At 50.5% G+C, this 25,027-nt stretch overlaps 1 protein-coding gene across 3 annotated transcripts in view; it reads right to left on the reverse strand.

Annotated features, from left to right (window-relative positions):
- Positions 1-11,913: 11,913 nt before the first annotated feature.
- Positions 11,914-25,027, reverse strand: part of LOC130267623 (aldo-keto reductase family 1 member C1-like) — a 92,114-nt gene continuing 79,000 nt past the window's right edge. For all 3 annotated transcript variants that reach the window (XM_056517661.1, XM_056517660.1, XM_056517663.1), the window contains exon 9: positions 11,914-12,278. In XM_056517661.1, coding sequence (XP_056373636.1) covers positions 12,194-12,278 — 85 coding nt within the window. In that variant the 3' untranslated portion in view covers positions 11,914-12,193. The remainder of the gene's footprint in view (positions 12,279-25,027) is intronic.

Raw genomic sequence — 25,027 nt, forward strand, 5'->3', positions numbered from 1 at the left:
GAGCACTGTGGTCAGACAAAGTTCAAAAAGAAAAGAATTTCCTCTAGAGCATACAGGAGCTGATAAGTACTGGAAGGATTAAGATTTTTCAATAGAAGTAATTTACAAATCTGTTTAACTTTCTGGTACCAGTTTTCCACCAGAGTACCCCTTTAAGTTTGGGGAACTTTACCCGGATGACCCTTTTGGAGAGTCGTGTCCCAGTTTGCCACGGTGGAGTTCTATAGTTCCTATGGTTTTGGCCAAAACAAAGTCTAAGTATATTGGCAGATAATTCCATACACAGTCATATTAAATCACCATATAGTGCCTAGAGAATTCTGCCATACATAACCCAAATACCACCATATAGTGCCAAGGTTATTCTGCCGTATACACCCGCATTATACCACCATATTCTGCCATATACACCCGCATTATACCACCATATTCTGCCGTATACACCCGCATTATACCATCATATTCTGCCGTACACATAATATCACCAAACAGTACCGAGATAATCCTGAGCAAAGCACCACAAATATCTCTATATAGTTCCACGATGATAATTCAATATACAGCCACATAATACTAACCTATGGTGCCAATGGAATACTGCCATATATAGCATAGTTAATACCACCATATAGTACCACGATAGTCCTGCCATATGAAGCTCCAAATACCACCATATAGTGAAAAGATAATAGCATCATCTACAACTGCAAATACCACCATAGAGTGCCCATTGTATCCTGTCATAAACATCCACATTATTCCCCCATACGGTGCCAAGATATACTGTTATATACAGAAGTATAACACCACCATTTAGTGCCAGCGTAATACTGCTATATATAGCCTAAAGAGTGCCACCCAAGTGTGTCAAGATAACACTGCCATATATATAGCCTACACAGTGCCGCCATATTGTGGTAAGGTAATATTGCCATATTCAGCCACATGATACTACCATATAGTGCCAAGATAATACTGCCATATACAGCCACACAATTCCATCATATACTGTTGTGGCCAAATGATACGGAAAATTCTAATGAAACTCCCTTAAATAGCCTACATAGTACTGTCATATACAGCCGTTCCTTGACAATACAGCAATTCAGTTTCCAAATAATACCGCCATACAGTGCTAAATAATGAAAGGTGGAACGGGAAATCACAATAGACCAAGTTTAGAGGGACATCCAGTTTTTAGAAAATCACTAAAACGAGGCGGAAGAAGACCGCGCATAGTAAGTTCTCTCCCAACTCTGTGTCATGTGACCGAGGCCGTCTCCAAAAGGGACTGCGCAGCTCCCATAGACACAATGGCGGGACAGAATCGCTTGTTCTAGTGTTTTAAGTGTTCACGTCACAGCGAGCAGACGGTAGTGCGACAGTAAAGGGAGAAATAGTAACCGATCGACCCTGGGGCGCCATCTAGTGGTTAATAGTAATTATTACAATCATTCAGCTAACTGATTAATTTATTGAACTATTGTATAAGTTACTATTCACCACTAGATGGCGCCCCAGCTCAACCACTGTTAAAGGGGTACTCCGGTGGAAAACAATTTATTTTAAATCAACTGGTGACAGAAAGTTATACAGATTTGTAAATGACTTCTATGAAATAATCTTAATCCTTCCAGTACTTATCAGCTGCTGTATACAACAGAGGAAGTTCTTTTCTTTTTGAATTTCCTTTCTGTCTGACCACAGTGCTCTCTGCTGACACCTCTGTCCATGTCAGGAACTGTCCAGAGCAGGAGAGGTTTGCTATGGTGATTTGCTCCTACTCTGAACAGTTCCTAAAATGGACAGAGGTGTCAGCAGAGAGCACTGGGGTCAGACAGAAAAGAAATTCAAAAAGAAAATAACTTTATCTGTTGTATACAGCAGCTGATAAGTACTGGAAGGATTAAGATTTTTTAATAGAAGTAATTTACAAATCTGTATAACTTTCTGGCACCAGTTGATTTTAAATAAATTGTTTTCCACTGGAGTACCCCTTTAAGCCACATTCTGGTCGGTTCTTTCTATGGAATCTGCTCGGAAATACATCGTGGTCTATGGTGACGGTGCATTTCCAAGTGGCTGGACATTCTGCCCAAAAGTCTGCCGTGTGAATAGGGCCTTAAAGGGGTTCTCCGCCCCTAGACATCTTATCCCCTATTCAAAGGATAGGGGATAAGATGTCTGATCACGGGGGTCCCCAGCGACGGCGGCACCCTAGACATCCGGTGCACGAACTTGCCGGATGACTGGCAATTCGGGGTGGAGACTTATGACATCACTGTCACGCCATGCTCGTGACGCCATGGCCATGCCCCCTCAATGCAAGTCTATGGGAGGGGGCGTGACGGCCCCTCCCATAGACTTGCATTGAGGGGCATGGCCGTGACGTCACAAGCGCGGCGTGGGCGTGGCATCATGAGCCTCCGGTGCTGCAGCGCTGCACCTGATGCTCTAAACGAACGCCGGGTGCAGCAGGGAGATTGCGGTGGTCCCCAGCAGCGGGACCCCTCGCGATCAGACATCAAATCCCGTATCCTTTGGATGGGGGATAAGATGTCTAGGGGCGGAGTACCCCCTTTTAGGCCCTTTTGCACTACAAAATTGCCGCACGGAGAAATTCCAGATGGAGACTCAATGGGCAGCAGGTTTTGGCAGAACATGCCGGCGCTAGGACCGCTTTGGAATGCGCCATCTCCATAGTCAGAGATTCATTTCAGAGCGGTTTCCACCGAAAGAATAAACATGTTCCTCCTTTTGGCTGATTTTGAGATTTAGATTGGTGCAGCCTGATCCCCTGATGAAAACAATGGGAGACTGCTGCACAGGATCTTCCGCAGCGGACTTCCATTATGACACATTCAACATAGAAATAAATTAGCGGCACTCACAGCGGACCATGATTTCTTGTCTATTGCGTTATAAACTCACATACATGATATGGAGGGGGGAGGGGGACGAACAATGGTAGTGGTGTACAGCTGAATAGGGGGCAACAGCCGTTTCACGCGTCTTAGGGCTTCATCGGGCCTTCAGGCCCGATGAAGCCCTAAGACGCGTGAAACGGCTGTTGCCACTGGAGGGGTCCTGACTTTGTCATTTTATGTGTTTTCAATAAGTGTCAATATGTCATACTATCCGTGCTGACTTGAGTATTGCTGACTTGAGGAACTACAAGTCCCAGTTGGTCCCCATTGTACCATGTGGACATTCCTGGCTGCATTCACCATAAATTATTCTCTGTCACCATGAAAGTCGCGGTACATTTATGTCTTATCTCCGGCGCTGCTGCCTTTATACAAGCGGCTCCATAGAAGTCATGTATAAGAAAAGAATGAAGAAAGGATGACTCAGCAAAACCCGAAAGATTGTTATATAATACTAGTAATAATAATATATCCAGGTATATCAATAACACCAGCAGAATAGTGAGTGCAGCTGTGGAGTATAATACAGGATATAACTCAGGATCAGTACAGGATAAGTAATGTAATGTATGTACACAGTGACCTCACCAGCAGAATAGTGAGTGCAGCTCTGGAGTATAATACAGGATATAACTCAGGATCAGTACAGGATAAGTAATGTAATGTATGTAGACAGTGACCTCACCAGCAGAATAGTGAGTACCGCTCTGCAGTATAATACAGGATATAACTCTGGATCAGTACAGGATAAGTAATGTAATGTATGTACACAGTGACCTCACCAGCAGAATAGTGAGTACAGCTCTGGAGTATAATACAGGAGATAACTCAGGATCAGTACAGGATAAGTAATGTAATGTATGTACACAGTGACCTCACCAGCAGAATAGTGAGTACAGCTCTGGAGTATAATACAGGATATAACTCAGGATCAGTACAGGATAAGTAATGTAATGTATGTACACAGTGACCTCACCAGCAGAATAGTGAGTACAGCTCTGGAGTCTGGCCACTAGAGGGAGCATCTTCCTGTGAGTCTGCTGAGTGTGGAGGAAGTCGTTTGCTGGATTGTTTGGTGTGTGTGCGCTCTGAGCTCTGCCGTGTCATCTGTGCCGGACAGCGTTCTTCCTTCCCCAGAGGGAGAGCGTGTGTTCAGGCATGAGCGAGGAGAGGAGAACCCCAACACCTGCCCCCCGAATCAGGTCCGCGGGGGGCAGGGGGAGCCAGCGACCAGGTGTGGAGGGACCAGCGTCAGGAAGTGCATCAGAGGTCTCCGGGTTGAGGCGCTCTGCCAGGAGGTGCAGCGATGCATCTCCAGCCACCCCTGAACCCGTAGAGACAAAGAGCAGCCGCAAGGCTGGCCCTGCAAGTTGTGGGACTACAAGTGCAAGAAGTTCCGGAAGCACAGGTACTGTGACAACAAGGCCTGACAATGTGGACTGTGATACTCCTCCTGGAGCAAAGCTAAATGCCCACGGATGTGTGGAGGAGGATTGGGGGATGCCTAGGGCCCGGGAGTCTGGAGTCCCCCATAACTCTCGTGTGGCAGAACACATCCGTGGATATGAGGAAGCAAGGGGCAGCTTGTATAGGCTCCAGGAGGAGGTACGGGAAGCAAAAGCCCTGATGGAAACTGCGGCGAAACGACAGAAAGCTGAGCTGTCAGCCCGGATTAAACAGCTGAAAAATGAAATAAGGATACTGGAGAAGAAGAGAACTTTTATTTTAGAGAACAGCGGGCCATTTAGGGAAAAACTTTTAAATGAAGACCGCTTTCATACAATGGAGAGAGAGAAGCAGAGACGGCTGAGGGGGCTTCAGCCACGGGTGGAGGAGGAAGGAGACGCTGCGGAGGCCGATAATGTTGAGCCAAATCCACCCGGGGGTCTGCAACATCTGACCCCATACAGTGGGCTCCCTGCAGGGCAAGTGGCGATGTCATCTGGCCGTGGCTCTGGCGGTTCGGGGGATGAGAGCAGCACCAGTCACCAGGGAGGGGCACTGATGGCCCAGATCCAGCTCCTGGAGTCCCCAGGTCGCCTCCAGGACTTCACGTTTGGGGATGAGTTACCAGAGGAGGCACCTGGGGGAAGGAAAAAGAAGCTAAAGAAGACCAAGCTCCAGGAGCAGGTAACATTTGTATATACCCCCCTCCCTGAGCCCCCCGGACTGGCCGCAGGGTCAGCTCACTGTGTGAACCCCATTTCTCAGCCCAGCCTGAGTTCTGCTGTGGACTCAGTGCAGGAGAGTGGGGAGAGTATGGAGTCTAGTGTGGCGGTGAGCTCCATCGCTGTTTGTAGTAACAGTGGTGGAGCAGACAATGTATCGGCTGTGAGGTCGGACAGTGATATTTGCCCAGCGATGGGCATGGATGGCTCTGGCACATTGGGCTGCTCCCTAACGGGAGGGGGGGGCGGCTTTGTGCCAGAGTCAGCTGCGGGAGCTCCGGTGGCTCTGAGCGTTGGCACTGCTGTTCCTTTGGAGCAGCGGTGTCATCGTGAAAGAGCTGCTGGGGCCAAGATGTCTTCGCCTCCCAGAAAGACTGGACTAAAACCTTTATTTTGTATTGGCGCCGCTTATCCAGAACAGGAGCAGAAAACTCCAGTACTGATGAGGCGGAGGGTACCAGTAAAAACAGGGCTGGGGCCACTAATAAACAGGCTAGGCAGGCTTCCCGGTCCTTGTATAAAGGACCGGTGACCTGTCCTGTGGTGGTGGCTCCAGCTCTGGTACCCAGTGATGCTGATGGTACACTATCTGCACCAGAACGCACCGGTCCAGCCAGTATGAATGAGGAGGCTAATGTTGGAGTGAATTGTAGTATGGGCTGTAGCACGGGTGGAGGTATGGGGGGCACATCAGCTAAAACAGGCAATAATGGTGTGAGTATGGATTATGTGGAGGAGGGTGGTGAAGGGGCACAGATTAGTGGTGGGGATGTAGGGCCTGGTCCAGTTGCACCCCCAGCGGTGGCAGCACCGATACGCAGCTACGCAAATGTCACCGCTGGGGGGAGGGGGGCACCTTCCTCGTCTTCTGGCTCTGGGGGGGGCAATTTGCAGCAGCGTCTCCTGGGGGCCTTAAGGAGAGGGGAGAGATCAATCAATGTAGAGGGTAGGGAGGTTGATCTATCCTTTTGGATAGAAAGACATGGTCTTTCAGCCTTCCGAGAGGAAAGAGGGGGGGATACTGTGTGGTCCTTCCCAACAGCCGGGCCAGGTGGTCTCCGAAGGAATGTGGTCCGGCTGAGGTGGAGAGGCAGTGATACATGTCCTCCAAGATCTAAAGTTGTTGAGCTTCTGCTGAAGTTGGGCTTTAAGGCAGCTGACATCTACGCCTTAATACATCCTTATGGTACCCCTGAGTTCGATATCAGCTTTGTTCGGCCAGAGGGGCTTGAGCTCTTCTGGTCGAATTATGAGCTGGTAAAGAATGAGCCCGGCTGGCGAGACTTTGCCATTCAGGCGGTGTCTCGCCAAAACAATGTCAAGAAAGTGACCGTTTTAACCCGTAACGAATCACTTTCTTGTGTTGACATCATGACGTGGCTAGGTCGATATGGAGAGGTGGTGGAGGTCCCAAAAAAGAACAGGGATGAATATGGCATCTGGTCAGGGGCCTGGACGTTTATGGTCAAGCTTAAGCTTTCAGGAAACACCGTTACCCATATACCATCTGCGACCTTCCTCGGAAGGGATCGTATCCAGATCTTCTACCAGGGTCAGCCGAAGCTCTGTCACAGATGTGGTGACCCCACACATTTTAGTGCCAATTGCACTGTGCAGAAGTGCACTCTGTGTGGGGAAATAGGCCATCTCGCTGCATCTTGTGCAGAGATTAGGTGTCACCTGTGTGGTGACTTAGGTCACCCATTCAGTCGCTGCCCTCGTTCCTTTGTCAACGCGGTTGTTGCCCCAGTGGGGGTAAGCCATGAGGTGAACTCTGCTGGGGGGATGGCTGGCGGGGATGAAGGGGTGCAGGGGCCAGGGAAGAAAAGTAAGCAGAAGACGCCTGCCCAACTGAGGCGTCTCAAGAAGCGTCAAAGGGATAGGGAGATTCGGGAGTCACAGGAGCACCAGCCAGCTGAGGTGGCTTCTGATCCTGTCCCTGTGACCAGTGTTACTGCTGAGGCCCTGGGGGATAGTGAACTGGATGAGGAGACTGGAAGGATCCACAAAGAGGAGGATACTGTCTCCTCGCTGTCCTCCCATGGTGAGAGCGCGGATGAGGACAGAGGGAGATGGGCAGAAACAAAGCGGGGTACTCGGAGGAATAAGAAAAAGGGAGATTTAAAATCTTCTCCCACCCGCCAGATGCCAAAGGAAGGTACAACTGACCCCCCTCTGATTGGTCTCTCCAACCGGTTCCGAGCCCTCCGCGACATTTCCTCTTCGGAGGAGGAGGCTGGGGGTGAGGTTCCGGATGTTGCGGTGGGGCCCACAGGGGACCCTGAGTCCTCTCTCCCTGGGGAACCTATGTCTTCAGGGGGGGGGACTGGCTCAGAGTCAGGGGACGAGGAAAATGTAAATAAAGGGAAAATGGACACATCCATCTCACTAAAAAGGGGTAAACCATCATCTGATGAGGAGGGTGGTGGGGTGGATGGGAAGGATGGTGGGAAAAAGAAAGCTGTCTAACTCAATCACCCTTGATGGCGGCACCCTCTCCGTTGACTCTGGCATCCATTAATGTTGCCAGCATAAAGTCAGATACGGCTCGATTTGCGGCCTATGATTTTTTTGCCCATATTAATGCTGATATTTTATTTTTGCAAGAGACCAGGCTAACAGATATGTCATCTATCTACAAGGCTAAAAGAGAGTGGAGGAATGGGCCCTCCTACTGGTCTCTTGGGGCCGAGCCGTATAGCGGAGTGGCGGTCCTTTTTACCGCAGCGGTAGAATGCCGACGGGTTATCGAGTTAGAAATGGGGAGGTGCCTGATCTTAGATGTCCTCATGAAGGGACAAGAACTTCGCCTTATTAACATCTACGGCCCACAGTCTAAGTGGGACCGGAAGTGTCTCTTTATGAGGATCAAGCCCTATCTTTTTACAAGTCGGCAGGTGGTCTTTGGAGGGGACTTTAATGCTGTCACGAGGCCCCAAGACAGGGGAGGTGCCAGAGACAAGCTGACTTATGATAGCGTCGCCCTAAATAGCATAGCGAGTGAGGCTCGCCTGGTGGATGTCCACATCCGGCACACCCCAGGCCACGCGGGATTCACCTATCATAGGGGTAGTTGTAGGTCTAGGATAGATAGGTTTTATTTAAAGGAGGAGGCCGTCTCTTCAGCAGTGTCTGTTGTTGAGGTGGAGTTCTCCGATCACTGTTTAATTTTGTTTTCTCTGAATGTTACAGAGACCCCCCGGATGGGCAGAGGCTATTGGAAGCTGAATTCGTCTCTCTTGGAAGAAGCGGAGATAAGACAGTCCTTTGAGGATTTTCTTCAGAGCCAGGTACCATTGCTGGGCCTTTGTAGCAGTAAGTCAGAGTGGTGGGAGATCTTCAAAAAAAGGGTTGCGAGATTCTTCCGCCAGCTCTCAGGCCTCAGAAGCCTAAACAGGTACCGTTTGTACCAGGGCCTGAGGAAGAAACTTGAGCACCTTGTCTCGACTGGAGGTAGTCGTGACGATATCTCCAGAGTGAAATCCTTGCTGATGAGGTGTCAGTACGATAGGCACGCATCTTTGGTTTTTGAGAGGGATTACGGGAAGTACCGCTCGCCCGACCCTTACAGAAACTGCAAGATGTCAGTGAATAGTAAGGTAGTCTCAGGACTGATTGATAGTACGGGATCCTTGAAAAGGTCCAGATCAGGGATCTTGGAGGTCGTCAGATCCTTTTACTCGCACCTCTTGGGAAGGAAGGATCTAGATCGGGATAAGGTGTCAGCTTTCTTGGCTGAAACCATCCCTGAACTAGGAGTAGACCCCTCTCTTGACGTTTTGACAGAAATGATCCGGGAAGAGGAAGTCAGGATGGCTATTGATGGGCTTGCCCTCAAGAAGTCACCCGGTCCAGATGGCTTAACATCTGAGTTCTATAAGACCTTTAAGGACACTTTGGTTCCCCTGTTGACCAAGGTATTTAATGAGTGTCTATCCTCGGGCACTCTGCCAAAGTCAATGAGGAGGTCAGCGCTGATCATCCTGTCAAAGGGTAAAGACCCGTTCCACATTGAGAATTGGCGTCCCATAGCGCTTCTCAATGTGGACCGAAAGATTCTGGCAAAAGTGCTGTTTAACCGGCTGGTGGAGTTTGCACCCCGGCTCCTTTCGGGGGCTCAGCATTGCTCTGTTCCGGGCCGCAGTACATTTAGTGCTGTGCTCAGTGTCCGAGAGGCTGTGGAGCAGGGTAGGGCTGGCCACTGGAAGGGGTACTTGCTGTCCTTGGATCAGGCAAAAGCGTTTGATCGGGTTAACCATGAGTACCTCTGGTCTGTTCTTCTGAGATATGGCCTGCCGGGGGGGTTTGTTGATTGGCTTAAGACCTTGTACGCAGGGGCAGAAAGTTTCCCGCTTGTGAATGGTTGGATTGGCCGCTCTTTTGAGGTTGGGTCTGGTGTCCGTCAGGGTTGTCCTTTGAGCCCGTTGCTGTACGTGTTTGCAATTGATCCTTTCCTTAGGAGGATTGATTGTGGACCGTTGGCGGGGGTGAGAATGGACCTGGCGGTGCCGGATTTGGCTCTGAGGGCGGTAGCGTATGCTGATGATGTCACCGTGTTTGTCTCCTCACAAGAGGAAGGCCAATGGGTGATGTCAGAGGTGGACCGCTACTCGGAGGCATCCGGGTCCAAGATCAACCGGGATAAGTGCGAGAGTCTCTGGCTGGGAGGGGGAGATCCTAATTTTGATCTCCCGGACGCCCTTCCAGAGCCCCAGGAATCTGCAAAAGTTCTCGGCATTGAATTTGGCCAAGGGGATTACCCCAAACAAAACTGGGACAGCAGGCTTAAGATCGCCGCTCAGAAGGTGGATCAGTGGAAGGGTTGGTCTTTGACCCTCGGGGAAAGGGTTAACCTGATCAAAACATTCCTGCTCCCTTTACTGATATACCTGGGCAGTGTGTGCATGTTGCCAGAACCTCTTTGGACCCGGGTCTACAGTGTGTTCTTCCAGATGTTATGGGGGAACAGACTGAACCTAGTGAAGAGGGAGGTTACTTACCGTACAAGGAGACTAGGGGGGTTGTGTATGGTCAACCCTGTGGTATTCCTAGTGAATACCTTTCTTAAGACCAATATAGCAAACCTCTGGTCAGAGAGGGCTCCTCCGTGGGTATCCTCCTGTAGGGGATGGTTTTGGCCTTTCTTCCAGGAATGGGAGACAGGAGGGCAAGTGAAGGATCTTCGCACACCACACGGGCATCTCCCGGCTTACGCTACCCCGGTTCTGAAGGTTATTCGTCGGTGGGGTCTGGGGATGGGGGAGATTAGGACTCTGTCGAGGAAATTCCTTGACAAGAGGGTCCTGTCTTCTCATTTCCAGAGGCCATTGGCGCTCAAGGACTGCCCAAGTCGGGATCTGGAGGTGGGTTTAGAGCTTTTGAATTCTATCAGGATCCCCTTGAAGTTTTGGGACTTGACTTGGCGCTGCTTCCATGGGAAACTGTGTGTGAGGGACAATCTGAAGTGCAGGAGCTCTGATGACCGGGGATGTCCCCGCGAAGAGTGTGGAGGCATGCTGGAAAGCATGGAGCATTTTCTGCTTCATTGTCCCTTTAACACAGAGGTTTACACCAGGGTGGGCGCTTCCATTGGTTGGCCTCGGCTGGCCAGTCTCTCCTATGCGGAATGGGCCTATGGGGCATTCAGAAACCTTGGAGGCTGGGACCGGTGCACTTTATTCCTAGTCAGCTCAGTGGTTAGATACTACACGTGGAACGCACGGTGTTTAGTGTCGACGCAGCGTAAAATCCTCCCTGTGGATGTGGTGGTTAGGAACATTCTCGGTGACCTGGTGAAGGTGCGTTCTCTGGAGTACGAGAGGCTGGGTGCTGGCAGGGCCTCTCGTCTATGGAGGGGCTCTGCCTTTAAAGTGCCTTAGCCTGTTGTCTCCCCCTGGTGGTGGGCTGATGCTGGCACATTAGTCTTTTTGTTTTGAGCAGTTGGTTTATGGTAATATAGGGCTTGCAGGCGCTGAACTTGAGCTTTAGGGGTTTGTTGTTTGGCTTATAGTGTTATATGTATTTGTTATTTTATTTATTGTTGTAGTCTATTTGTATACTTATATATTGTTAGTCTGTGTATATTTTATGTAATGTATATATTGTATATATTGTGTGATGCCACCTGGGGATTGGGTTTAGTTTAGGTTGGGTGGTGGGTTAAAAAGGGGGGAGGGGGTTTGTATGGGACTTTTATATATACAGAAAATCCTGGACTGGTTCATGGACGTCTGGTAACATGTACTGGGGGCATGGGATGCGGGACCAGCTCAGGGCCAAAAAAAAAAAAAAAAAAAAAAAAAAAATAGAAAAATAAAAAAAAGTGGTGTTATTTTGTTTGTGTTGGTTTTTATTATTTTGTATATATTATTATTGTTGTTGTTGTTATTCTTTTGGTATATTACTGGTATTGGGTTTTTGGTATTGCAACTGGGCCAGGAAAATCACATTTAGTATTAGTGTATATTAGTGTATATAGTTTATTAGTATGGTATGGGTATTATGGGTATTATAGGAATATGTCTTTTGTAAATATTGTATATATTTGTTTGTGTGCAGGAATGAGTGTGGGGTGGACCGGTGTTGTATTTTATGCTATGGTGTTGGTTTTATGATCGTTATATTGATATGTTCTGTCGGATATGATATGTTTATGTTTTGTATTTTTTTTATTGTGATGTTTGAAATTTTAATAAAAGATCTACAGGATATAAATCGAGATTTTCCTAGCTTGTGACGGAAAATATTAGTTATATGAAGACAGGAGGCGAGTATCTTATGCATTAATCTTTCTTTATTAATGCCCATAGCAGAATTTTTATAACTTCTTTTAATAAAATTCAAACAAAAAACTACAACTCCCAGCAGTCCTAGCAATGCTGTAAGCCACGCCTAGGCTGGTGGCCCCTATATAATGGACTGCCTCAGGATGATCCTCCTCTTTCTTGATGCGACAAACTCAGCAACACTGGAACACGATAGCCATCCGGAGCACCGCACCGCCACTGGAGTCTTCGGCCAGCCGGCCCGCACTCCCCGACTCCAACTCTGGAACCTCACCAACAATTCTATCCCAACGGGGATTGCATCGGAGGGACGTCATCCCAACAGGGGATGAAGAAAACCGAAAAGCTGCACCAACAGGTCAATCACCAACATGGACACGTCGTCGATTTTCAGTAACCTGAGGAGAGATAAAGACATCCGTCACAGGGTTGGGTCGGGAGGGAAGATACTCGCCTCCTGTCTTCATATAACTAATATTTTCCGTCACAAGCTAGGAAAATCTCGATTTATATATCAGACAGGAGGCTCCTATCTTATGCAAGTTCAAAGCTAACAGTCAAGAATGAAACATCAATACATAAGATATGTAAGCTGTTATAAGACCGACATGGAAATATGTTCCTCTGGTCGGAAGTAGAAATGGCGAAAAGTGGTCTCAGAAGACCAATCCGCAGCCATTAACAGGTCGGAAAGGGAGCCCCCTGAAGAGACTACCTTAGTAGCCATCGTTCCCCTGGTGGAATGAGCACCAAACAGGGAAACGTCTATACCTGCCAGTGCCATGGCGGAACGCACCCAACGTGCCAACGTGGCTGACGAAACCGGGTGGTGCGGCTTAACGTAAGAAACTAGAAGTTGGGAGAAATGCAAGGAGCGCAAGGCGGCAGTCTGCGATTCGTACGCCTGTAGGCAACGAACAACACAGAGCCGCGGATGATCTGGAAAAAACGGGTAAAAGACCGAGTGAATACCAGTCTTAGTCCTACGGACCACTGAAAAACTAACTCCCTGAGGCGAAAATTGTCGCCTAGAAACGTCCAGGGCCCTTACGTCTGACACCCTTTTGACTGAAACTAAACACAAGAGCACCGTCAGTTTAAAGGACAACAGTTTCAGGGAAAGATCGATGTTGTCTTCCCAGGTGGAAAACATATCAAGCACCTTGGAAACATCCCAGGTTGATTGGTACCTGGGCCGCGGGGGTCGTTGAAACTTCACGCCTCTCAAAAGTCTACACACCAACGGGTGTTTTCCAACCGGTAAGGAATCCACCGGGCAGTGATAGGCTGAGATAGCCGACCGATAGACATTAATAGAGCTATATGACTTGCCGGATTCGAACGAATCAGCCAAGTAATTCACCACTACTGGCACAGGTGCCTGTACGGGATCAACCTGTCGTTGATCACACCAACGCACCCAGAGTCTCCAGGCTGATCGATATGCCGATCTAGTCCCGGGGGCCCAGGCCAAGGCGAGGAGGTCCCTAGCTGACTTTGAAAGGTCGCTATCTGCATCTGGGATCCCGAAACCAACCACGCCAGGAGAGGCAGGTTGCCCTCCATAACTAGAGGGTGAAGACCCTTGGTCGGGTTGGTGAGCAGCTGTGGAAAGTGGGGAAGCAATCTGGGGTAATCCACCGACATTCCCAGAAGAAGGGGAAACCACGGTTGTGTCGGCCACCATGGGGTGATCAGCACCACCGTCGCATTCGAGTTCGTTATCTGTAAGAGGACCCTGGGAATCAACCGAAAGGGGGGAAACGCATAATGCGTGCCCTTCGGCCATATCTGGCGGAAAGCGTCCACCGCGTGCGCCTCCGGGTCCGGCCTCCAGCTGAAAAAGTGGGGCAGTTGGCGATTGAGGCGAGAGGCGAATAGATCCAGGTGGAACGGACCCCATAGTTGCCTCAACTGAAGAAAAACGGAACGATTTAGCCGCCAATCGCTGGAATCGAGCAGATAGCGGGAATTCCAGTTGGCAACCATATTGGAGACCCCCGGAATATACTCCGCAATTGGGATTATTTCGCGGGCTAGGCAGAAGTGCCAGAAGTCTTTCGCGACGTTCGCCAGGACCCTGGATTTGGTGCCCCCTAAGCGGTTGACGTATTGCACCGCTGCCACATTGTCCATGCGCAGTAATACACAGCAATTGGACGCGTGTGGTATGAGACTCCTGACGGCGAAAAACGCCGCTAAGTTCCAGTGCATTGATGTGAAGAGTAGCTTCGGAGGCGGACCATGTCCCTCCTGTGGAGGAGCCTCCGCACCGGGCACCCCAACCCCGTCGACTCGCGTCCGACTCTATGATAACGTCTGGACTGGAATTGAAAATGGTCTTGCCGTTCCACTCGACGGCATGACGAAGCCACCATCGCAATTCCTCGGTGGTCTCCGGACAGAGGGGTACCTCGTCTGCATATCTGAGACCCTGCCTCAGATGCATGATCTTGAGCCTCTGCAGGGCCCTGTAGTGAAGCGGGGCCGGGAAGATAGCCTGGATAGAGGCCGCTAGGAGACCCACCAGTCGGGCTAGTGCACGCAAGGATAAATAACCCTTTCGCAGAACCGCCCTGATTTCTTTGCGGATCAGGGTGAGTTTTGACCTGGGGAGACGGAGGACGGCCTGATTGGTGTCCACCAGAAATCCCAAGAACTCCATCTCCTGGGCTGGGATGAGAATAGACTTCTCTAGGTTGATTAGGAATCCCAGCCCTTGTAACAATGACATCGTCCATGTCATATGGAGATATGCTTGAGGTTTGGAATAAGCCATGATGAGGAGATCGTCTAGATAGATGATCAGACGAACACCTCGGCTCCTCAAGGACGCCACCACGGGTTTCATGAGTTTGGTGAAACACCACAGGGCGGAGGATAGTCCGAATGGAAGGCAAGTAAACTGCCACATTCGGTCCCTCCAGAGGAATCGAAGTAGGTGTTGTGATTCCCCGTGGATCGGGACGGTGAGGTAGGCGTCCTTCAAGTCTATTTTCACAAGCCAGTCCCCCGGCTGCAGAAGGTCCCAAAGGAAATGAATGCCTTCCATCTTGAAATGTCGATACTTGACATGTTGGTTCAAGTCCCAGAGGTTGATCACGGGACGATAACCGCCCCCTTTTTTCTTTACTAAAGAGAGGTTGCTTACGAAGCCCGGAGAGGACGGTTCCACCTCCATGACCGCCTGCTTGGCTTGGAGTTCTTATAGCTCCTTGTCTATGAGGGCAACGTTTAGGTTTGCGAATCGGATAGAGGGAGGGATAACATTTAGAACCGGTAGCGACTGGAGGTTTATGAGAAATCCCGCTACTGTGTGTAGAATCCATGCGTCTGCCGTAATCGCAGACCAGGCGTGGATAAAATACCTCAGACGCCCCCCCACAGGGATATGAGCAAGAGGAGTGAAAGGTGTACTCACCAGTAGGAGGTCTGGATCGAGGGTAACCACGTCCGCCGCGGCCACGCCAGGGTCTGCCCCTGGGTGGAAAGAAGGGCGCTGGTTGCGCCACAGGCATGGGGTAGGATGGAGCCTGAGAGTACTGGAACTGAGAAGGGGCTCTGCCCTGTGGCCTATAGGGTGGGGTGCGGCCGGCAGATCGGCCTCTACCTCTGCCGGCCTTAGGGAAAACCTTATTGGTCCCCGATTTCTTCAAAGACGTTTGGGCTTTGTCTAAGCTTGTGAAAAGCCCAACAAACTTGTTGATGTCCTTTATTAAGGAGTCCCCAAACAGCATTCCGTCTGCTGACGGGCCAGGCTCAGATTCTGCCAGGTGGGACAATTGAGGATCCAGGCGCATCAATATTGATCGGCGCCTCTCTATAGAGCAAGTAGTGTTAGCGCTGCCAGCTAGGCAGACCGCTCTCTGTGCCCAACCTTGCAGCTGTTGGAGATCCACAGGCTGATCAGATGCAGCTGCTTGTTCTGATAAATTTAGAATTTTCGTGAGGGGACCCATTAAGTCCAGAATACGGTCCTGGATTGATTTGAAGGACCTCTCAATCCCTTTTTTAGGGAATTTCCCTGATTTTAACAGATATTTAGTGAGAATTGGGTCTACCTCTGGGGTAGCTACTGCCTTTCTAGGGATGAAGGGCCTAGGGCACTCAGCTCTCAATTTGTTTCGGCTAGTCCTATCCAGGGACTTACGTGCCCACGACTCTACGTATTTAGATACGTGAGGCAACGGTGTCCATTCACCAGAACGGGGATGAGAGATGCCGTCTGGGTGGAAAAATGGTTCGCCTAGGGCATCTAGGAGGACCTCGCCCTGCGTTGCAGGGTTGGCGTCTGTGTCGATCGCCGTGTCCCCAGCATTGTCCTGAAAAGATTCAGACTCGGAGTGATCTGACTCGTTGGAAGTATCCGATGAGTCCTCATCTGAGGTATCAACAAATGAGTCGGGTTTGGCCCGTCTAGAGGATCTATGCCCCTTCACATGTATCTCCCTGGGGCCCAGGGGTCGAGTGGTGTCTGAGGGATGCTGGGGTTGGTAGCTCGTGGTTGGAGCTGCCTGGAGCATATTGTTGTCTTCCCCTGCCGGGGAGTCATGTGCCGCCTGGGAATGTTTGCGTTTATGGGACGCTTTCCCTTTCTTAATAGGCGGTTCGCCACCTTGTGAAGGTAACGGTAAAAAAGTCACTGGCTGTTGGGCTTTAGTGATCACAGTGACTGAGGCCAGAGCTGCTTGGACAGATTGATTAATGAGGTCCTGAATCTGGCTTGCACTCATGAATTGTGCTGAGTCTGTAGAGAATACCTCCCCTCTGAGGGGGGTAGCAGTAGGTTCCTCAGCCATGGATGTAAGAGAAGGGGTTAACAAATAGAGTATATACAGCACCTGCTAAGGGTGAGGAAAGTAGCTGAAGATCTCTTTTCCAGTAGGAGGACCAATGAAAGGAGTAGGTCTAAATATATATATATATATATATATATATATATATATATATATATATAACTCTCTATCTATGGGGATAACACTAAGTAGGAGAGTGGAATAAATTCCCTCTCTACACTGCTTACAGGCTCCGTCCTCTACGCCGTCCGCGCTGTAACTGGCGCAGCGGCGTGAGGGGAAGCCGAAAAGCTCCGACTCCCAGGGATGAAGTCTCGCGAGACTACGTCCCCTGGAGCTGATTGGACGCCGCAGGAACGCCCGCTGAATACGTCAGCAGGAGCAAAGGGGAAGAAGGAGGAGGACCCGCCCCCCGCCCACGCGCGCGAAGAGATGCGGGAAGACGATAATAAGAAGGAAGAAAGGCGCAAAGGTAAAATGGTGCCGAGGATAGGAAGGAGAGGAGGGGGGGGAGGGGAGGGGAAGGAAAGGGAAACAGAGAAAGGAATGCGGCGATACCTGAACCGGAGGGTCGGCTCCGGCACCTGGTATAACCCCAATACAGGAAAAGGGGAAAAAAGGTCTACTATAGAAGAAAGTAATGGAGAAAATGTAAAGCGAGGTATATATATATCTGAAAGAGGTACCTTAGGGTATCTGCACAGAATATGAAGTAAATATGAAGTAAATATAACGTTATACAATAAAAACCATATGAGAACTTATCTGTATGTATGCTGCTATGAGCAGAAAGAAAGAGGAGGATCATCCTGAGGCAGTTCATTATATAGGGGCCACCAGCCTAGGCGTGGCTTACAGCATTGCTAGGACTGCTGGGAGTTGTAGTTTTTTGTTTGAATTATATTAAAAGAAGTTATAAAAATTCTGCTATGGGCATTAATAAAGAAAGATTAATGCATAAGATAGGAGCCTCCTGTCTGATATATAACTCAGGATCAGTACAGGATAAGTAATGTAATGTATGTACACAGTGACCTCACCAGCAGAATAGTGAGTACAGCTCTGGGGTATAATACAGGATATAACTCAGGATCAGTACAGGATAAGTAATGTAATGTATGTACACAGTGACCACCCCACCCAGCAGAATAGTGAGTACAGCTCTGGAGTATAATACAGGATATAACACAGGATCAGTACAGGATAAGTAATGTAATGTATGTACACAGTGACCACCCCACCCAGCAGAATAGTGAGTACAGCTCTGGAGTATAATACAGGATATAACTCAGGATCAGTACAGGATAAGTAATGTATGTGCACAGTGACCTCACCAGCAGAATAGTGAGTACAGCTCTGGAGTCTGGCCACTAGAGGGAGCATCTTCCTGTTTGAGCTTCCTGTGAGCGTTTGGTGTGCTCGACCTTGAGAGTGATCCACCTCTCTCCCAGGAGCGACCTTCCTTTCCCCAGAAGGAGGGTTCGTTTCCTGGTATGAGCGAGGAGCGGAGAACCCCAACACCTGCCCCCCGAAGTAGGTCCGCGGGGGGCAGGGGGAGCCAGCGACCAGTTGCAGAGGGACCAGCATCAGGAACTGCACCAGAGGTCTCTGGGTTAAGGCGCTCTGCCAGGAGATGCAGCGATGTATCTCCAGCACCTCCTGAGCCCATGGAGATGAAGAGTAGCCGCAAGGCTGCTCCAACAAAAGGTACTACAGGTACTATGGACTGTGATACTCCTCCTGGAGCAAAGCCAAATGCCCATGGAGGTGTGGAGGAGGATTGGGCAATGCCCAGGGCCCAGGAGCCTGGAACCACCTATGGATCCCGTGTTGCAGAGATACTTCAGGGATATAAAGAAGCAAGGAGCAGCTTGTATAGGCTCCAGGAGGAGGTACAGGAGGCAAAAGCTTTAATGGAAACTGCGTCAAAACGCCAGAAGGCTGAGCTGTCAGCAAGGATTAAACAGCTTAAAACCAGCATCAGCAATCTAAAGAAAAGGAAAACTTTTATTTTGGAGAACAGCGGGCCATTTAAAGAAAAGCTTCAGAATGAAGATCGCTTTGCAGAAAAGGAGAGGGAGAAGCAAAGAAAGCTGAGGGGGCTTCAGCCACGGGTGGAGGAGGAAGGAGACGTTGCGGAGGCCGATAATGTTGAGCCAAATCCACCCGGGGGTCTGCAACATCTCACCCCATACAGTGGGCTCCCTGCAGGGCAAGTGGCAATGTCATCTGGCTGCGGCCCTGGCGGTTCGGGGGATGAGAGTAGCACCAGTCACCAGGGAGGGGCGCTGATGGCCCAGATCCAGCTCCTGGAGTCCCCAGGTCGCCTCCAGGACTTCACGTTTGGACATGAGTTACCAGAGGAGGCACCTGGGGGAAGGAAAAAGAAGAAGTCAAAGAAGACCAAGCTCCAGGAGCAGGTAACATTTGTATATACCCCCCTCCCTGAGCCCCCCGGACTGGCCGCAGGGTCAGCTCACTGTGTGAACCCCATTTCTCAGCCCAGCCTGAGTTCTGCTGTGGACTCAGTGCAGGAGAGTGGGGAGAGTATGGAGTCTAGTGTGGCGGTGAGCTCCATCGCTGTTTGCAGTAACAGTGGTGGAGCAGACAGTGTACCGGCTGTGAGGTCGGACAGTGATATTTGCCCAGCGATGGGCAGTAAAGGCTCTGGCACATTGGGTTGCTCCCTAACGGGAGGGGGGGGCGATTTTGTGCCAGAGTCGGCTGCGGGAGCTCCGGTGGCTCTGAGCGTTGGCACTGCTGTTCCTTTGGAGCAGCGGTGTCGTCGTGGAGGAGCTGCCGGGGCTAAGATGTCTTCGCCTCCCAGAAAGACTGGACTTAAACCCCTATTTTGTATTGGCGCCGCTGATCCAGATCAGCGGCGCCCAGGAGCAGGAAACTCCAGTACTGATGAGGCGGAGGGTACCAATAAAAACAGGGCTGGGGCCGCTAATAAGCAGGCTAGGCAGGCTTCCCGGTCCTTGTATAAGGGACCGGTGACCTGTCCTGTGGTGGTGGCTCCAGCTCTGGTACCCAGTGATGCTGATGGTACAAAATCTGCACCAGAACACACCGGTCCAGCCAGTATGAGTGAGAAAGTTAATGTAAAAGTGAATGAAGGAGTGAATGTATCTGTTAATAATCTGTCTGGGGCTTTGAATGGTGGTTTGGGCTGTAGCACGGGTGGAGGTATGGGGGGCACATTAGCTAAAACATGTGACAATGGTTTGGGTATGGATTATGTGGAGGAGGGTGGTGAAGGGGCGCAGATTAGTGGTGGGGATGGAGGGCCTGGTCCAGTTGCACCCCCAGCGGTGGCAGCACCGGTACGCAGCTACGCAAATGTCACCGCTGGGGGGAGGGGGGCACCTTCCTCGTCCTCTGGCTCTGGGGAGAGCAGTTTGCAGCAGCGTCTCCTGGGGGCCTTAAGGAGAGGGGAGAGATCGATCAATGTAGAGGGTAGGGAGGTTGATCTATCCTTCTGGATAGAGAGACATGGTCTTTCAGCCTTCCGAGAGGAAAGAGGGGGGGATAATGTGTGGTCCCTCCCTACAGCCGGGCCAGGTGGTCTCCGTAGGAATGTGGTCCGGCTGAGATGGAGAGGCAGTGATACATGTCCTCCAAGATCTAAAGTTGTTGAGCTTCTGCTGAAGTTGGGCTTTAAGGCAGCTGACATCTACGCCTTAATACATCCTTATGGTACCCCTGAGTTCGATATCAGCTTTGTTCGGCCGGAGGGGCTTGAGCTCTTCTGGTCGAATTATGAGCTGATAAAGAACGAACCCGGCTGGCGAGACTTTGCCATTCAGGCGGTGTCTCGCCAAAATAATGTCAAGAAAGTGACCGTTTTAACCCGTAACGAATCACTCTCTTGTATTGACATCATGACGTGGCTAGGTCGGTATGGAGAGGTGGTGGAGGTCCCAAAAAAGAACAGGGATGAATATGGCATCTGGTCAGGGGCCTGGACGTTTATAATCAAACTGAGGCGTTCAGGAAACACAGTTACCCATATACCATCTGCAACCTTCCTCGGAAGAGATCGTATCCAGATCTTCTACCAGGGTCAGCCGAAGCTCTGTCACAGATGTGGTGACCCCACACATTTTAGTGCCAATTGCACTGTGCAGAAGTGCACTCTGTGTGGGGAAATAGGTCATCTCGCTGCATCTTGTGCGGAGATTAGGTGTCACCTGTGTGGTGACTTAGGTCACCCATTTAGTCGCTGCCCTCGTTCCTTTGTCAACGCGGTTGTTGCCCCGGTGGGAGTAAGCCTTGAAGTGGATTCTGCTGGGGCGATGACCGTCGGGGATGAAGGGGTGCAGGGGCCAGGGAAGAAAAGTAAGCAGAAGACGCCTGCCCAACTGAGGCGTCTCAAGAAGCGCCAAAGGGATAGGGAGATTCAGGACTCACAGGAGCATCAACCAACTGGGGTGACTCCTGATCCTGTCCCTGCGGCCAGTCTTACTGCTGAGGCCCTGGGGGATAGTGAACTGGATGAGGAGATTGGGAGGATCCACAAAGAGGGGGATGCCGTCTCCTCACTGTCCTCCCATGGTGAGAGCGCGGATGAGGACAGTGGGGGATGGGCAGAAACAAAGCGGGGTACTCGGAGGAATAAAAAAAGAGGAGATGTAATATCTTCTCCCACCCGCCAGATGCCAAAGGAAGGTACAACTGATCTCCCTCTGATTGGTCTCTCCAACCGGTTCCGAGCCCTCCGCGACATTTCCTCTTCGGAGGGGGAGGAGGCGGGGGGGGAGGTTCCGGATGTTGCGGTGGGGCTCACAGGAGACGCTGAGTCCTCTCTCCCTGGGGAATCTTTGTCTTCAGGGGGGGAGACTGGCCCAGAGTCAGGGGACGAGGAAAATGTATATAATGGGAAAATGGACACATCCATCTCACTAAAAAGGGGTAAACCATCATCTGATGAGGAGGGTGGTGGGGTGGATGGGAAGGATGGTGGGAAAAAGAAAGCTGTCTAACTCAATCACCCTCGATGGCGGCACCCTCTCCGTTGACTCTGGCATCCATTAATGTTGCCAGCATTAAGTCAGATACAGCTCGATTTGCGGCCTATGATTTTTTTGCCCATATTAATGCTGATATTTTATTTTTGCAGGAGACCAGGCTAACAGATATGTCATCTATCTACAAGGCTAAAAGAGAGTGGAGGAATGGGCCCTCCTACTGGTCTCTTGGGGCCGAGCCGTATAGCGGAGTGGCGGTCCTTTTTACTTCAGCGGTAGAATGCCGACGGGTTATCGAGTTAGAAATGGGGAGGTGCCTGATCTTAGATGTCCTCATGAAGGGACAAGAACTTCGCCTTATTAACATCTACGGCCCACAGTCTAAGTGGGACCGGAAGTGTCTCTTTATGAGGATCAAGCCCTATCTTTTTACAAGTCGGCAGGTGGTCTTTGGAGGGGACTTCAATGCTGTCACGAGGCCCCAAGATAGGGGAGGTTCCAGAGACAAGCTGACTTATGATAGCGTCGCCCTTAATAGCATAGCAAGTGAGGCTCGCCTGGTGGATGTCCACATCCGGTACACCCCAGGCCACGCGGGATTCACCTATCATAGGGGTAGTTGTAGGTCTAGGATAGACAGGTTTTATTTGAAGGAGGAAGCCGTCTCTTCAGCAGTATCTGTTGTTGAGGTGGAGTTCTCCGATCACTGTTTAATTTTGTTTTCTCTGAATGTCACAGAGACCCCCCGGATGGGCAGAGGCTATTGGAAGCTGAATTCGTCTCTCTTGGAAGAAGCGGAGATAAGACAGTCCTTTGAGGATTTTCTTCAGAGCCAGGTACCATTGCTGGGCCTTTGTAGCAGTAAGTCAGAGTGGTGGGAGATCTTCAAGGAAAGGGTTGCGAGATTCTTCCGCCAGCTCTCGGGCCTCAGAAGCCTAAATAGGTACCGTTTGTACCAGGGCCTGAGGAAGAAACTTGAGAACCTTGTCTCGACTGGAGGTAGCCGAGAGGATATCTCCAGAGTGAAGTCCTTGCTGATGAAGTGCCAGTACGACAGACACGCATCTTTGGTTTTTGAGAGGGATTACGGGAAGTACCGCTCGCCCGACCCTTACAGAAACTGCAAGATGTCAGTGAATAGTAAAATAGTCTCAGGACTGATTGATAGTACGGGATCCTTGAAAAGGTCCAGATCAGGGATCCTGGAGGTCGTCAGATCCTTCTACTCGCACCTCTTGGGAAGGAAGGATCTAGATCGAGATAAGGTATCAGCTTTCTTGGCTGAAACCATCCCTGAACCAGGAGTAGACCCCTCTCTTGACGTTTTGACAGAGATGATCCGGGAAGAGGAAGTCAGGATGGCGATTGATGGGCTTGCCCTCAAGAAGTCACCCGGTCCGGATGGCGTAACATCTGAGTTCTACAAGACCTTTAAGGACACTTTGGTTCCCCTCTTGACTGCGGTTTTTAATGAGTGTCTATCCTCGGGCACTCTGCCAAAGACAATGAGGAGGTCAGCGCTGATCATCTTGTCAAAGGGTAAAGACCCGTCCCACATTGAGAATTGGCGTCCCATAGCTCTTCTCAATGCGGACAGAAAGATTCTGGCAAAAGTGCTGTTTAACCGGCTGGTGGAGTTTGCACCCCGGCTCCTTTCGGGGGCTCAGCATTGCTCTGTTCCGGGCCGCAGTACATTTAGTGCTGTGCTCGGTGTCCGGGAGGCTGTGGAGCAGGGTAGGGCTGGCCACTGGAAGGGGTACTTGCTGTCCTTGGATCAGGCAAAAGCGTTTGATCGGGTTAACCATGAGTACCTCTGGTCTGTTCTTCTGAGATATGGCCTGCCGGGGGGGTTTGTTGATTGGCTTAAGACCTTGTATGCAGGGGCAGAGAGTTTCCCGCTTGTGAATGGTTGGATTGGTCGCTCCTTTGAGGTTGGGTCTGGTGTCCGTCAGGGTTGTCCTTTAAGCCCTTTGCTGTACGTGTTTGCAATTGATCCTTTCCTTAGGAGGATTGATTGTGGACCGTTGGCGGGGGTGAGAATGGACCTGGCGGTGCCGGATTCGGCTCTGAGGGCGGTAGCATATGCTGATGATGTCACTGTGTTTGTCTCCTCACAAGAGGAGGTCAGATGGGTGATGTCAGAGGTGGACCGCTACTCGGAGGCATCCGGGTCCAAGATCAACCAGGATAAGTGTGAGAGTCTCTGGCTGGGAGGGGGAGATCCTAGTTTTGATCTCCCGGACGCCCTTCCAGAGCCCCAGGAATCTGCAAAAGTTCTTGGCATTGAATTTGGCCAAGGGGATTACCCCAAACAAAACTGGGACAGCAGGCTTAAGATCGCCGCTCAGAAGGTGGATCAGTGGAAGGGTTGGTCTTTGACCCTCCGGGAAAGGGTTAACCTGATCAAAACATTCCTGCTCCCTTTGTTGATATATCTGGGCAGTGTATGTATGTTGCCAGAACCTCTCTGGACCCGGGTCTACAGTGTGTTCTTCCAGATGTTATGGGGGAATAGACTGAACCTAGTGAAGAGGGAGGTTACTTACCGTACAAGGAGACTAGGGGGGTTGTGTATGGTCAACCCTGTGGTGTTCCTAGTGAATACCTTTCTTAAGACCAATATAGCAAACCTCTGGTCAGAGAGGGCTCCTCCGTGGGTATCCTCCTGTAGGGGATGGTTTCGGCCTTTCTTCCAGGAATGGGAGACAGGAGGGCAAGTGAAGGATCTTCGCACACCACACGGGCATCTCCCGGCTTACGCTACCCCGGTTCTGAAGGTTATTCGTCGGTGGGGTCTGGGGATGGGGGAGATTAGGACTCTGTCGAGGAAATTCCTTGACAAGAGGGTCCTGTCTTCTCATTTCCAAAGGCCATTGGCGCTCAAGGACTGCCCAAGTCGGGATCTGGAGGTGGGTTTAGAGCTTTTGAATTCTATCAGGATCCCCTTGAAGTTTTGGGACTTGACTTGGCGCTGCTTCCATGGGAAACTGTGTGTGAGGGACAATCTGAAGTGCAGGAGCTCTGATGACCGGGGATGTCCCCGCGAAGAGTGTGGAAGCATGCTGGAAAGCATGGAGCATTTTCTGCTTCATTGTCCCTTTAACACAGAGGTTTACACCAGGGTGGGCGCTTCCATTGGTTGGCCTCGGCTGGCCAGTCTCTCCTATGCGGAATGGGCCTATGGGGCATTCAGAAACCTTGGAGGCTGGGACCAGTGCACTTTATTCCTAGTCAGCTCAGTGGTCAGGTACTACACGTGGAACGCACGGTGTTTAGTGTCGACGCAGCGTAAAATCCTCCCTGTGGATGTGGTGGTTAGGAACATTCTCAGTGACCTGGTGAAGGTGCGTTCTCTGGAGTACGAGAGGCTGGGTGCTGGCA

Source organism: Hyla sarda, chromosome 4 (assembly GCF_029499605.1).
Source record: "Hyla sarda isolate aHylSar1 chromosome 4, aHylSar1.hap1, whole genome shotgun sequence".
NCBI lineage: Eukaryota > Metazoa > Chordata > Amphibia > Anura > Hylidae > Hyla > Hyla sarda.